Source organism: Chelonoidis abingdonii, chromosome 11, assembly GCF_003597395.2.
Source record: "Chelonoidis abingdonii isolate Lonesome George chromosome 11, CheloAbing_2.0, whole genome shotgun sequence".
Classification (NCBI taxonomy): domain Eukaryota; kingdom Metazoa; phylum Chordata; order Testudines; family Testudinidae; genus Chelonoidis; species Chelonoidis abingdonii.
This window is the reverse complement of record NC_133779.1, coordinates 62121336-62134902: the sequence shown is the minus strand read 5'-3', so window position 1 is coordinate 62134902 and position 13567 is coordinate 62121336. Positions and strand designations below refer to the sequence as shown.

The window sequence follows — 13567 nt, the reverse complement described above, 5'->3', positions numbered from 1 at the left end:
AGTCTGCTCCAAGGGAGAGGAGGCTCCCCAAAGTCCTGACTGGTTTAGTGGGGAGCAGTTCCAGAGCATCGCCCGGGCACTCCATGACAAGGGAGATGGACAAACAGTTGGAGGTGTGGCGGGGGTAGATGGAGACAGACGGATGTGGGTGTGGGCAGGAGGGATGGAGGGTAATGGGGGGCATGGACAGACAGAGCAATGGGGGTGGGGGGATGGACGGACAGACGGAGGGGAGGTGGATACCGACCCCTCTGAGCCCCCGGCTGGCTCACCTGTGCAGGCAGCCCGGCGCGGGGAGGGGCTGGCAGGAGCCCCCCCGGGCTTTGCTGAGGTAGCTGAAAGAGATTTGGCGTCGGGAGCAGCCCTGCAGGAGAGGAGAGAGAGTGAGCCTTGGCGCCCAGCCCCCGCGATGCACCTGCCTCTGGGGTGTGTGGGGCACAGGACAGGTTATACTGAGACCCCTCGCCTGGGCACCCAGCCCCCGCGATGCGCCTCCTCTGAGGTGTGTGGGGTGCAAGACAGGTTATACTGAGACCCCTCACCTGGGCACCCAGCCCCCGCGATACGCCTCCTCTGGGGTGTGTGGGGTGCAGGACAGGTTATACTGAGACCCCTCGCCTGGGCGCCCAGCCCCCACAATGCGCCTGCCTCTGGGGTGTGGGGGGTGCAGGAAAGGTTATACTGAGACCCCTCGCCCGGGCACCCAGCCCCCACAATGCGCCTGCCTCTGGGGTGTGTGGGGTGTAGGACAGGTTATACTGAGACTCCTCGCCTGGGCGCCCAGCCCCCACGATGCGCTTGCCTCTGCGGGGTGGGGGGTGCAGGACAGGTTATACTGAGACCCCTTGCCTGGGCGCCCAGCCCCTGTGATGTGCCTCCTCTGGGGGGCTGGCCATACAGAGACCCTTGCCCAGGCAGAGATGCTTTCTCTCTGGGGTGGTGCGTGGGAGCCAATGCTAGGAGGTCCCTGGCTGAATGCTGGACGCCTGATGGAGGAGGCTGCTGGGGGTGGCCATGGGCGCTGAGGGGGCTGGGGAGAGCTGGGAGCAGGGTGTGCGGAGGCTGGGTGGAGCTGGAGGGCAGGGCACTGAGCAGAGGTGACTGGGGCAGGGCGCTGGGGGCTGGGGGAGAGGCTGGGGCAGGGCGCCTGGGGAGCTGGGGATGGAGGTGCGGGCACTGGGCACTGGGGAGGAGCTGGGGGTACAGGGGACGCTGGGGGGCTGAGGAGGTGGGGGCAGGGTGCTAGGAGCGGACTGGGGGAGCTGGGAGGGCAGGGTGCTGGGAGGGAGTGGGGGGCAGGGCGCTGGGGCTGGGGGAGCTGGAGGGCAGGCACTGGCAGGGAGCTGGGTGAGCAGGGCGCTGGGGAGAGCTGGGGGCAGGAGCTGCGGGCTGGGGAGCTGGAGGGCAGAGGCGCTGGGAGGGAAGCTGGGGGAGGGGGCGCTGGGGGCTGGCGGCGAGGCTGGAGGCAGCGGCGCTGGAGGCTGGGGGGCTGGGGGGAAGTGCGCTGGGGGCTGCGGGAGGAGCTGGAGGGCAGGGCGCTGGGGGCTGGGGGAGCTGGAGGGCAGGCACTGGGAGGACTTAGGGCGCTGTGGGAGGAGCTGGGGGCAGGCGTGGGCTAGAGGGCTAGGGGCGGCGGGGAGCTGGGGGAGGGGACCACTGCCAGGGCTGCTACCTTGCACTTGCTCCTGCTTGTGGGCCTTGTGCAGCAGGAAACTGGGCGGGCGGCTGGAGGTGGTGCCCAGGGACAAGCACAGCCTGCTGGAGCTGGAAGGAGCTGCTGAGATGTCCTGGGACAGAGAGAGGTTCAGGGGGCAGATGCGGGAAGCTGGGGCCTGGCACCAGTGGGGCTCAGAGCCTCAGCGGCCCCGTGCCCACAGCAAGCGACAGCTCTCCCCACCTATGGTGTGCAGCGAGGACACAGTTAACACACACTATCCCCCAGTACTCGGTGCAGTGCAAGTGCCCCCGCAGTGCCTGCGAGCAGTTGCAGTGGCACCCCATGCAGTGCCCAGCAGGATGCAATGACCCCCCCCCATAGTCTCCACATGATGCAGCGGCTACCTACAATGCCAAAGCCCAGTGAAGTGACGCCCCTGGTGCTTGGTTGCAATGGCAGGTGACCCCTCTGCAGTGCCAGTTGCAATGCATGCCAGCCTGCAATGGCCAGCCCAGTGGAAGTGATTGCCCGATGGTGCCCCAGTGCCGATGCAGCGACTCCACCATTGCCCAGAGCGATGCAGCCGAGCCCCCGCCATGCCCGTGCGATGCATGACCCCCTGCGTGTGCCCAGAGCGATGCAGAGACCCCCACCATGCCCAGAGCGATGCAGTGACTCCCCTGCCTGTGCCAGTGCGATGCAGCGACCCCCCGGCATTGTCCCAGTTGTGATTCCAGCGAACCCCCTGACAGTGTCCAGTGTGATCCAGCGACCCCCTGCTGTGCCTGTTTGTAATGCAGGGACCCCCCCATGCCCAGAAGCGATGCAGAAAACTCTCCGCAGTGCCCAGAGCAATGCGTGACCCCCCACAGTGACCAGTGTATTCAGTGACCCCTGCAGTGCTCAGTGTCATGCAGTGACCCCCCGCCATGCCCAGAGCGATGCAGTGACCCCCCACCATGCCCAGAGTGATGCAGTGACCCCCGCAGTGCCCAGTGTGACGCAGTGACCCCCCTACACATGCCAGAGCAATGCAGTGATCCCCGCCAGTGCCAGTGTGATGCAGTGAACCCCTTGCCATAGCCTAGAGCGATGCACTTGATCCCCCTGTCATGTACCAGAGTGATGCAGTGACCCCTGCAGTGGCCAGTGGAGCAGTGACCCCCCTACCACCGTGCCCAGCAGCGAGTGCAGTGACCCCCCGTGCAGTGCCAGTGTGATGCAGTGACCCCCTTGCCAGCCTAGAGCAATTGCACCGCATCCCCTGTCATGTCCTAGAGTGATGTGCATGACCCCCTTGGCAGTGGCCAGTGTGAAAGCAGTGACCCCCCTACACCGTTCCAGGAGCGATGCAGTGAACCCCCGCGTGCCTGTTGCGAAAGCAGTGACTCCCCCACAGTGCTCAGTGTTGATGCAGTGACCCCCCCACTGTGCCCCAGAGCGATGCAGTGACCCCTGCAGTGCCCAGTGTGATGCCAGTGACCCCCCCCCTCCGCTGCTGCCCAGAGCGCTGCAGCGGGCCACCTGTTGGGGCATCCCTTTACCTGCGCGGTGAGCTGGATGGGCTCGCGACAGAGCCAGCTCGGGGCGTTTGCGGGCTGGCTCTGCGTGGCGCCTCACCCCCCGGCGGCTGGCTGGCGGCAGTGGGGCCTGCAGCCGGCCGCGTTTGGATTGCTGCACGGCCGCTGGCCAGGAGCTGCGGCCTGCGCCTGCTGCAGGAGGCTGCTGCTGGGCGGGCATCAGGGCCGTCAGCTGGGGCCGGGCAAAGCCGGGCGTGCAGGGGTGCCGGCAGACAGATCGTACCTTGTGGAGGGGGGACAGAGAGGGGAAGCAGCAGGTTTCAGTCCAGCGCATCCCCCCTGAACCGCCAACGGTGAGCGCAAGCAAGCCACCCACCCCTGTTTAGCACAAGATCACCAGCTGGGACCCCCCTCAGCCCACACTGGGGCGCCAGATGGGAGCCAGCGCCCCCTGCAGGGGAAAGGCCCCGTTGCTGTTTCCTGCCCCTTGAGCCAAAAGCCCCCACCCCCCACCCAGGGCCATCCACCCCCTCACCACCGGGGGCCCCCACTCACCGGCCAGCTGGCTGGCGGCTGAACATGAGCTGAGCCTGGGGCAGGTGCGGCTGCTGGGCCAGGGGGGGCTGGTGCTGGAGCGGAGCCAGGCGAGGGGTCCTCTGCCTTTGATCTGGGGGAGAGAGAGACGGTAGGGGGCAGGGGGGGCACTTGCGAGGGGGTCAAGGGCACGCTGGGGCCTGTGGGGATTGGCCGAAGAGGCCGGTGGGGGGTCAGAGGGGGTCACAGGGAGGGCCTGGGGGGGGATGGGGGGGGTCAGAAGTCGGGGGGCGTTGGAGCAGAGGGGGTTGGGGGTCAGGGGGGCCTGCAGGGGGGAGGCCTTGGCCCCGGCCAGCTGGGCCATTTCTCACGCTGATCTCTCCCTCCCCCAATGGAGCCGGGACCTCCCCCCCTCGGAAACTCTGAGGTGCTGGGCATGGGGAGATTCCCCTCCCCCAGCCCTGCCGGCATGGGGGCCACTATGGGGGGCAGGGCTGGGAGCTGCGAGGGGGGACAGGACCAGGGTTACCCTGACAATGGTCCTGCGGGGGCGGTTTCAGCTCCCAGCTTGTGGAGGGGGGCTGGCAGCCCTGGGGGGGTGGGGCGCTCGCTCATGCGCTTTCCCCATCCCCCCCCCGCCCGCTGAGCCCGCTTCCTGTTCGCCGCCCCGGGGCCCCGGGATTTCCCCCCACCCCCCACCCCCTGAGTCATCGCCGCAACCAGGCCAACCGAGCGAAAAACAGGAACGGGGGGGGGGGTGTGGAAACCCCTGGAACCAGGCATGGCCCCCTGCCAGGCATGGCCCCCCATGGCCCCCCAGCAAGGTGAAGCCCCCCAGGCCACAGCCCCCCGATGCCCCCCAGTGAGGTACAGCTCCCCCCTGAGGCCTGGCCCCCCACCGGCCCCCCAGGAGGTGCCAGCCCCCCAGCTACAGTTTCTTACCTTCGGCGCTGGGCCAGGGGCCGGGGAGAATGGGGCTGGCTTGCTCTGCGGGTCTTGCAACAGATGGGGGGACCCCGCAGTCCAGTGAGGATGGGACCCTCCTTGCCTCCGTTCCCCCCAACCCCACTTGCTCCCCCCACTTGCACCATGCTCTCCAGGACCCCAGGCCGCTCCCCGCACCGTGATTCCCCCCAGCCCTGCATGGTCCCTGTACCCCCCCAACCCTCCTGCTCCCCCCTCCTGCCCTCCCCCAGCCCCCCACACCTCTCTGGACCCTGCCACACTCCCCCCCGCACCGGGCTCTCCCTCGGCCCCCCTGAACTTCCCCTTCTCACTCACCTGGTGGTTTGCGTCGGGACCGTTTCGTTCTGTGTCTGGAACAAGAGAGAAAATGAACCTTCGTCTCTTGCCCCCCAGCAGGATCAAACCCTCACGACTCCCCCACCCCAGGGCCCTGCCCCCCCAAACCAGGGCATCCACAGGGCCTACTAAGGGCCTCATTCCTGACCCCCTTCGTGGGCTCCGCTGGGGGGAGAGACTTGTGGGTGGAGGGGCAGCCCCCAGCAGGGTTTCGGGGGTACCTGTGTGCTCCCCATGTGGCTCCACTCGTGCCTTCTCCAGCTCCAGTGGCTTAGACATTCTTATTTCTAGAGAGAGAGAAACGGGGAGCGATGAATAACCGGGCCTGGGACCCAGGCGTCCTGGCTCCCCCCTCCCCGCTCTAACCACTAGGCCCTACTCGCTTCCCAGAGCCAGGAGAGAACCCAGGAGTCCTGGCTCCCGGCCCACCCCCCTTTGTGACCCTGTTGGCTGCTCAATGACTGTGTCCGGATGGGGGGCAGCATGGGGGGCCAGCTAGGTGGGGCACAGAACTGGCCCTGATCCAGCCCTGGGGAGAGGAATGGGACATGGGCCCTTTCCCCTCCCCCTCTCAGTGCTCTCAGGCTGGGGCTCCCCACTCCTGAAGCCTAACCCCCCCATCAGATTTCCTCCCCAGCCCCTCCCCCACCGACCCAAATTGGGGGTGCCCCACAACCCAGCCAACTCCCCCCTGCCCAACCCTGCTCCCCACCCCAATCTACCCCCCCAGGAATTACCTGTGGGATGAGAATTTAACCCCTGCCTGTCCACGTCGCCTGCTCGCCCTCCGGCCAGCCCCAGGGGGTCCCTGCCCCCAAGGCCGCAGACACAGCCCCCCAGCTCCTGCCTGCTCAGCTGGCTCTGCGCCCCCGGGACCAAGTGGCCCAGAGCCCAGGGCTGCCAAGAGCCGCCTGCTGCCTCATTTGCATGAGGGACTGAGTCACCGGCACAAACCCCGAAACAGACAGGCGGGGGGTGGGGGCAGGCTCTGTGCTGGGGATCGGGATGGGATGTGACGGGGGGGGTGCAAATTGTTCCAGGCCGGATGCAGGTACGCGGGGCTCGTACACAGGTGGGTACGCTGGGGGCGTATACTGTGGGGCAGAGAGTAGGCCGGCCAGGCGCTACGCTGGCAGGAGTACACAGGGCCTGGGAGTATGCGGGGTGGGGACACCAGGGAGCAGGTACGCTGGGGACAGTACGCTGAGATATACACCAGGGGCTGGTATGCTGGGCGTGGATACACTGGAGGGGGGTACGGGGCTGGGCAGGAATAGGCCGGGGGGGCTGGGGTCGCTGGGAGGCAGATACGCAGGGGCCTGGTATGCGGGATGGCGTACACCAGGGAGGGGTAACTGGGCAGGGTTCGTGGATGGGATACACAGGGGCGCCCGGTACGGGGCTGGGGACGTGCGGGCGGGTGGGTACCCTGAGGGGGGTACATGGGGGCAGGTCGCTGGGTGGACACGGTGGGCTGGGTCGCTGGCGGCAGGTACGCCGAGGGCTGTCCCACAGGCCATGCCTGACGTCCCGAGCTGTGCGGCTGCGCCCCCGGCGTCTTGCTCTCTGGCCCCGTCGTGGATCCATCCACTCCCTGGGCCATTGGGGGGAGTCGTCCCCCGACCTGCCCGCCCCGGCCGATTTCAGCCTTTGGACTCCAGGCCCAGCCTGAGCCCCCCCCAGCCAGCCTCCCGCTAGTCGCAGCGAGGGCCAGGTGGCCGCATGGGGCAATGGGAGTCCCTGTCTGCCACTGCGGCCCTGGCTGGGGGGCTGGGCCCTGCTGGTGCGATGCCCTAGGCTGGCGGGGGCAGGGCCTGGCCAATCCCTCCCCAGCACTTTCCTTCTCCTATGTGTTTCCCTTTTCGCATTTTAGCTGTTTAAAAAGCCTCAGATTACTGAACCCAGGCTAAAAATACCCCGCGGAACCGCCGGCCCCCCAGCCGCCCCCCAGGCAGGCCCCCCACCTCGGGCCAGCCCCCCCAGCCAGCCCCTACCCCGATGACAGGGCCCCCACGGCGCGCACCCCCACCCCGACGGAGCCCCACCCCACAGGCAGGGCCCCACAGCCACGCACCCCACCCAACACAGGTCAGCCCCCCATGGCAAGACCCCCACCCCATGGAAGCCCCCACCCCAGGGTCAGCCCCTCACACCAGCCCCCCACCCCACGGCAGGCCCCACTCCCCACAGGCAGGGCCCCGACAGCCAGCACTCCCCACCTGACAGAGGCCCCCACCACGGGCCAGCCCCCACGGCCGCACCCACCATCCCACGGGCTAGGCCCTATCCATGGGCCACCCCCACAGCAGCACCCCACCCCACAGCAAAGTGCTCCCAATTTGCAGAAAATGGCCCACCCAGCCAGCCCCCATAACAGGCATTCCCTCCCCCAAGCCTGCATCCATGGCCAGTGGCCCCCCCCAGCAGTGCCCCGATGGCCAGTGGCCCCACAGCCAGTGCCTCCCACCCCAGGCCAGCAATCCCCAGGCCAGGCTCCCCCCACACCCAGCCCCCCACCCACCAACAAGCCCCTGCCCCACTTCCACCAGCATCGCCTGCCGGGACCCCACCACCCCATTGAACAGAGGCCAGATGCAGAGGGGTCCAGGCAGAGGAACTGACCCACCCCCTCCAGGTCCCCCAGCCCAGCCCCTGCTCCTGATTCCACCCCTACTGGCAGTCCACGTCGGGGTTCACCATGGCGGGTTGAGCTCAGATGCTTGGGGCCCTGGCAGCGTGGTGCCGGCGGTCGGGAGGGGTGACGGGAGGCATCCAGGGACAGAGGCAAGGGGGAGTTCCCACCCCCACCCCCTGGAGAGGAGAGGGAAGGAGCAGGGGGCAGGGAGGGAACGCGGCGGGCAGCAGGAAGTCAGCTGGGAGGAAATTGCCAGGGGAGGCGAGGGGTGAGAAAACACCGCGTGCACGAGCTCCTGGCACAGACACAGGGCACGCCCAGGCGGCAACAGGGCCTGCGAGCACAGATACACGTACACGCCGCGTGCGACAGGGCTCCTGGCACAGACAACCATACACCCATGATGCGACAAGCTGCCTGTACAGACACACTACCCGCGTTGCGACAGGGCTCCTGCACAGACACACATACACCGCGTGCGACAGGCTCCTGGCACAGACACACCAGTACACCCGCGTGTGAACGAGCTCCTGGCACAGACACACAATACACCCCGCATATCAAGGCGACAGACTCCTGTACAAGCACACATACACCCGCGTGCGAAGGGGCTCTGGCACAGACACACAGTTTACTACCTGCGTGCGAACAGGGCTCCTGCACAGGACACACGATAACCCGCGTGCGACAGAGCTCCTTGGCACAGACATACAACACCCGCGTGCACAGGGCTCTGGCACAGACACACATACACGCCGCGTGTGAAAGAGCTCCTGGCAACAGACACCATACGACCGCTGCGAAGCATAGCTCTGGTACAGACACACATACACCCGCCGGCGCAGGGTCCTGGCACAGACACACATACACCCACGTGTGGAAAAGCTCCGTGGCACAGACAGCAACAACACCCGCATTGAACAGAGGCTCTGGCAAAAACCAGGCTCACGAGGCGTGCAACGTAGGGCCTGCAGCACCACTGCACACTGCTGTGCACAGGGCCCCTAGCACGAACACGATGAACACCCAGCATGACAGAGCTCCTGCGAACAGACACACACGAGCATGCGTGTGCAGCAGAACCTCTGACACAAATACATGCACACACATGTGCAACAAAGCTTCTGGGCACGACACAGCACACCTTGCATGTGACAAGGCCCTTGACAGAGACCACTAGACTATGGGTGTCGAACAAGGTCCCGTGGCACAGAAAACCATACCAACATGAAACAGGCCCCCTGCAAAGCACATGCACATCCCCCATGTGACAGGGCATATGCCCACCTGCTTGCACAGGACCTGACATGGACACGAACGCTGCACCCCGTGCGACAAGGTCCCGACGACGTTCACACACAAACCACCCCCGTTGCGAAGGGTCCCCGACAGCAGACAGCACGCCCACCATCCGTGCGGACAGTGCCCCCGACCACAGACAACGCATTACTACCGTTGCGACAGGGTCCCCGAACGTTTCACAGCCCACCCCATGTGTACAGGGCCCCCGACTCGACACACGCCCAGCCGTGCGACAGGCCCCGACCGGAGACGAGCCCAGCCCTGCGACAGGCCCATGGCTCTGACACAACACACCCAATCTGCCCCGTGTTCTGGCACTCACAGCAAGCCCGCTGCAGGGAGCACCTGAGCCTCAGCGCTGTCCGCCAGGGGCAGCACGAACCGCATGAAGATTCACACCCAGCCCCCAGCCCCCCACTCCTGGCACCTCGGACTCGCGCCTGTTCCCATCTCTCAGTGGGCCCAACCCCCCAGGGTAGCCGGCTGGCGGGCAGCTATCGAGCCGGGGAGAAGGCTGTTGTGAGACACAGACTGGGCAGCGGCAGAGGCTGTGGGCCGTGGCGCTATGAGAGGCTGGGGGGCCTGAGGTTGGGGGGTGAGAGTCTGGGAGCACTTGACAAGGCTCGGCGCGGGGGGAATCTGAGGGCGTTGGTTGATTGGGGCTAGTGCGACAAGAGGTGAGGGTCAGTATCGCTCAGGTGAGGAGCTCCCCAGGCTGTGAGGGGGGGTGGAGGTGAGGGGGAAGGCCGGGGGCCTCCGGCTGGGGGTGGAACGGCCAGGGACGCTCCCTGGGGCTGGGTGGGCAGGGGCAAGAGGAAGGGCTGGGGGACGCTCCCGGATGTGGGCCAGGGCGAGGTGGAAGGCTGGGGACGCTCCCTGGGGCTGAGGGGCAGGGGGGAAGGGGGAGGGGCCGGGGAATGCGCCCCGGGCGGGAAGCGGGAGGAGGGGGAGGGCTGGGTCGGCCGCTGCCCGAGGTTGGGGTGAGGGGGAAGGGCCAGGGGAACGCTCCCCCGGGGTGGGGGCGGGGCAAGGGGACGGCGGCGTATGATCGCCGGGTCTGAGGGGGGGGGAGGTGAGGGGGAAGGGCGGGGGCGCTCCCCGGGGCTGGGGGTTAGGCGAAGGCAGAGCGCTCTTGGGGCTGGAGGGAGGGGGAATGAGCCGGGGACACTCCCCGGGCTGGGGGAGTTAGGAGGAAAGGCCGGGGGCGCTCCCTGGGGCTGGTGGGGTTAGGAGGAAAGGCCGGGGGGGTGCTCCCCGGAGATCGGCGTAGGGGCAGGAGTGGGGGACTGGCAGGAGATGGGGGTGCAGGCATGGGGGGGGTCAGGCCCAGGCATGGGGCTGGGCCTAGGCGTGGGGCGTGGGTGAACCCAGGCCCTCTCCCAGCAGGGGGTGCTGTGGGCGAGGGTGCGACCCGGCCCCCCAGCCTCTCCCCAAGCTGGGCCAGACCCAGTGAAGTGGCCTGGTGGGGGGCATCTTCCATGTGCACGTCTGTGTCCCCCCCAGCATCTACACACTCACCTGGTCCTTCCCCTGCTGTTGCACACTCATCTGCTCCTTCCCCTGCCCTCACACACTCGCCTGCCCCTTCCCCTGCTGTCGCACACTCACCTGCCCCTTCCCCTACTGTCACACACTCGCCTGCTCCTTCTCCTGACTTTGCACACTTGCCTGCCCCTTCCCCTGCCCTCGCACACTGGTCTGCATTTTCCCCTGCCCTCACACTCTCGCCTGCCCTTTCCCCTGCCGTTGCACACTCACCTGCTCCTTCCCCTGCTGTTGCACACTCACCTGTTCCTTCTCCTGCCCTTGCACACTCGCCTGCCCCTTCCCCTGCCCTCGCACATTGGCCTGCACTTTCCCCTGCCCTCACACACTCACCCGCCTCTTCCCCTGCCCTTGCTCACCTGCCTGCACTTTCCTCTGCCCTTGCACACTTCCCTGCACCTTCCTCTGACCTTGCACACTCACCTGCACTTCCCCTGCCCTTGCACACTCACCTGCATCTTCCCCTACCCTCACACACTTGTCTGCACCTTCCTCTGACCTTGCACACTCACCTGCCTCTTCCCCTGACCTTGCACACTTGCCTGCACCTTCCTCTGACCTTGCACACTCATCTGCACTTTCCCCTGCCCTCACACACTCACCTGCCTCTTCCCCTTCCCTCACACACTTGCTTGCACCTTCCTCTCCCGTCACCTGCAACCCCCACAACCTTTTCTGTCCCCTGGGTCTCCCCTCCCACAGCCCTGCAGGGGGCACAGCGTGTGAGACCCAATATTGTAGGCCCCACAATAATTCTCTGCACAGAAAGGGCACCATGCTGACACTTGCATTTCCAGTGCAAATAATTCTCCCCAGTACGGGGGGGGGGGGCAAACTGACTGCAGGGGGAGGCAGAGATGGGACCAGCGGGGAAAGGACGGGAAGATGGAGGGGGAGAGAAAACAGCAGGTGAATGATTGGCCGGGAGGGCGGGGGGGTGTTCCTGGGGGGCATGTCCATCAGCCCCAGCTCCCTCCCCCCGCCGGGGCTGCCGCGGGGAGTTTATCTGACAATGGGAAATGGTTCAGTGTCTCGGCTGCCGATCGATGAGCCTCGGGGGGGCGGCAGGGGGGGCCGCCGGCTCTGACCAGCCAGCCCATTGCATGGCCCCCCCAGCGCCGTCTGCCTCCCTGAGCCCCCGCCCCGGCACCACAGGTCACCACTGCACAAGGCTCAGTGCTCTGCTGCCTGCTCCCCTCGCCCAGGGATCGAGGCCCAGAACTAGGGGGACTCACCCCCGCCCCTCCCTCAATACAAGACGGGAGAGAATTAAACCATCCGGAGAGGAGCAGATTCAGCACAGACCCGGACACGTGCCTCATGGGGGGAGATGCAGAAAAAGCAAAAGGAGCGGAATTGCCCAAGGTCACACACAAAGAGCAGGGAGAGTCCAGGCCCCCCTGCTCTAACCACTAGACCCCACTCCCCTCCCAGAGCTGGGGAGAGAACCCAGGTGTCCGGGCTCCCAACCCCCCTGCTCTAACCACTAGACCCCACTTCCCTCCCAGAGCTGGGGAGAGAACCCAGGAGTCCAGGCTCCCCCTGCTCTAACCACCAGCCCCCACTGCTCTGCCAATTCCCCTCAAGCCCGACCGCTGTGGGTAAGCTCAGCATGCCAAGGCCCCTGGCTCAGCTGGGGTGGGAGGGTAGATGGGGATAAGGAGGCAGGGGCGAGGGCCGTTCCCTCCCCCCCCACCATCCCCCTTCACCCCCACAACTGGAGTCTCCCCCTGCCCAATTTGGCCAATTGGCAGAGCTGTCCGTCAGCCCTGAGTCCCCGCTGCGAGACTGGACACTGTCCCCTCAGGGGGCCGGGAGTGGGGTCAGGCGGGTCATGGGAGCCCCCCCTTACTGACACAAGGCTACAGACATGGGGGGGGGGGCACACAGCCTGGCCTGGTGCCTTTGGAGGCTGGGGGAATTTAGGGGAAACTCCTGCCCTGGGGATGGGGGGCTGAGTCCTGGTGAACCCACATCATGAGTGGGTCACTGAATGAGCATCAGATGGGGCCAGATGGGAGCTGGCACCCCCCCACCCAGCCAGCCCCCACCCTGGGGCAGATCGGGGCCGGCGCCCCCTAGAGGGGAGAGGCCCTGTGCCCTGTTCCCTGCCCCCAGAGCTGGCTGGCCCATGGGGGAGGGTTTGGAGGCTGCGGGGGCGGGCAGTGCAGGCAGGGCCTCAGTGGTGCCTGTCACTCGCTGTCCCAGCTGAGCTGACGCTAATTAAAACTCCATTAAACTTCATTAAGTGGCTCCACTTCCGACCTCATTAAATGCTGATGAGGAGAGAGACGTCCCCCCTGCTCCATCTCGCCCAACCCCAAGCCACCCACCTGCCAGGCTGCTCTGAGCTCTGGGCCCGGGGCCGAGGACAGGCTGGGGGGCGCCACCGAGGGGCCGGGCGATTGGCTGAGGAAGGGGATCCCCCAAAGTGCAAACAGCTCAGCCCCGAACCTCCAGCCCGGAACCTTCCCATCCCCACTGTTCTAGTCATGGAACCTTCCAGCTCCAACATTCCAGCCCCGGAACCTTCCCACCACCAAAGTTCCAGCCCCGGAACCTTCCCACCCCCACTGTTCTAGTCATGGAAACTTCCAGGTCCAACATTCCATCCCCCGAATCTTCCCACCCCAATGTTCCAGACCCAAGATACCACCTGGAACCTTCCAATCCCCAACGATCCAGTCCTGGAATCATCCCGCTCCCAGTGTGCCAGCTCTGGAACCTTCCCGACCCCAACATGCCAGAACCAGAATCTTCCAACAGAAACGTTCCCGCCTCGGAACCTTCCATAGCCAACGTTCCAGTCCCGGAAATGTCCAGCCCCCCTGTTCTAGTCATGGACCCTTCTCACCCTCTTGGGTCTGGTGCCTGCTCCGTCCTGACTCCCCCACCCCTGGCCCCAGGGCCGGAACTCCCCTCACTCGCCCCCGGTCCAGTCCCTCTCCCATTCCCTCCTCCTGTATCTCAGCCCCCACATGGCCTTTACACCCGCATGGCCCTGCGCTCCCTCTGCGGCCTTCCACACTCCCTCGTTCCCCACACACTGGGTCCCCGCTCCCTCCCTCTGCG

At 66.4% G+C, this 13567-nt stretch overlaps 1 protein-coding gene and 1 long non-coding RNA gene across 2 annotated transcripts in view; both read right to left on the bottom strand.

Moving 5' to 3' along the window:
* The window catches only part of POU2F2 (POU class 2 homeobox 2), a 59304-nt gene that overhangs the window by 37352 nt on the left and 8385 nt on the right, over positions 1-13567 (bottom strand). The window contains exons 4-7 of the mRNA XM_075070704.1: positions 3278-3460; positions 3201-3222; positions 1680-1784; positions 248-364 (exon numbers count right to left, since the gene is read on the bottom strand). Coding sequence (XP_074926805.1) covers positions 248-364; positions 1680-1784; positions 3201-3222; positions 3278-3460 — 427 coding nt within the window. The remainder of the gene's footprint in view (positions 1-247; positions 365-1679; positions 1785-3200; positions 3223-3277; positions 3461-13567) is intronic.
* Positions 4993-5867, bottom strand: LOC116819499 (uncharacterized). Its single transcript, XR_004372424.2, has 3 exons — positions 5751-5867; positions 5235-5300; positions 4993-5027 (listed from the first exon to the last, which is right to left on the bottom strand). It is a non-coding gene; the product is annotated as an uncharacterized LOC116819499 (long non-coding RNA).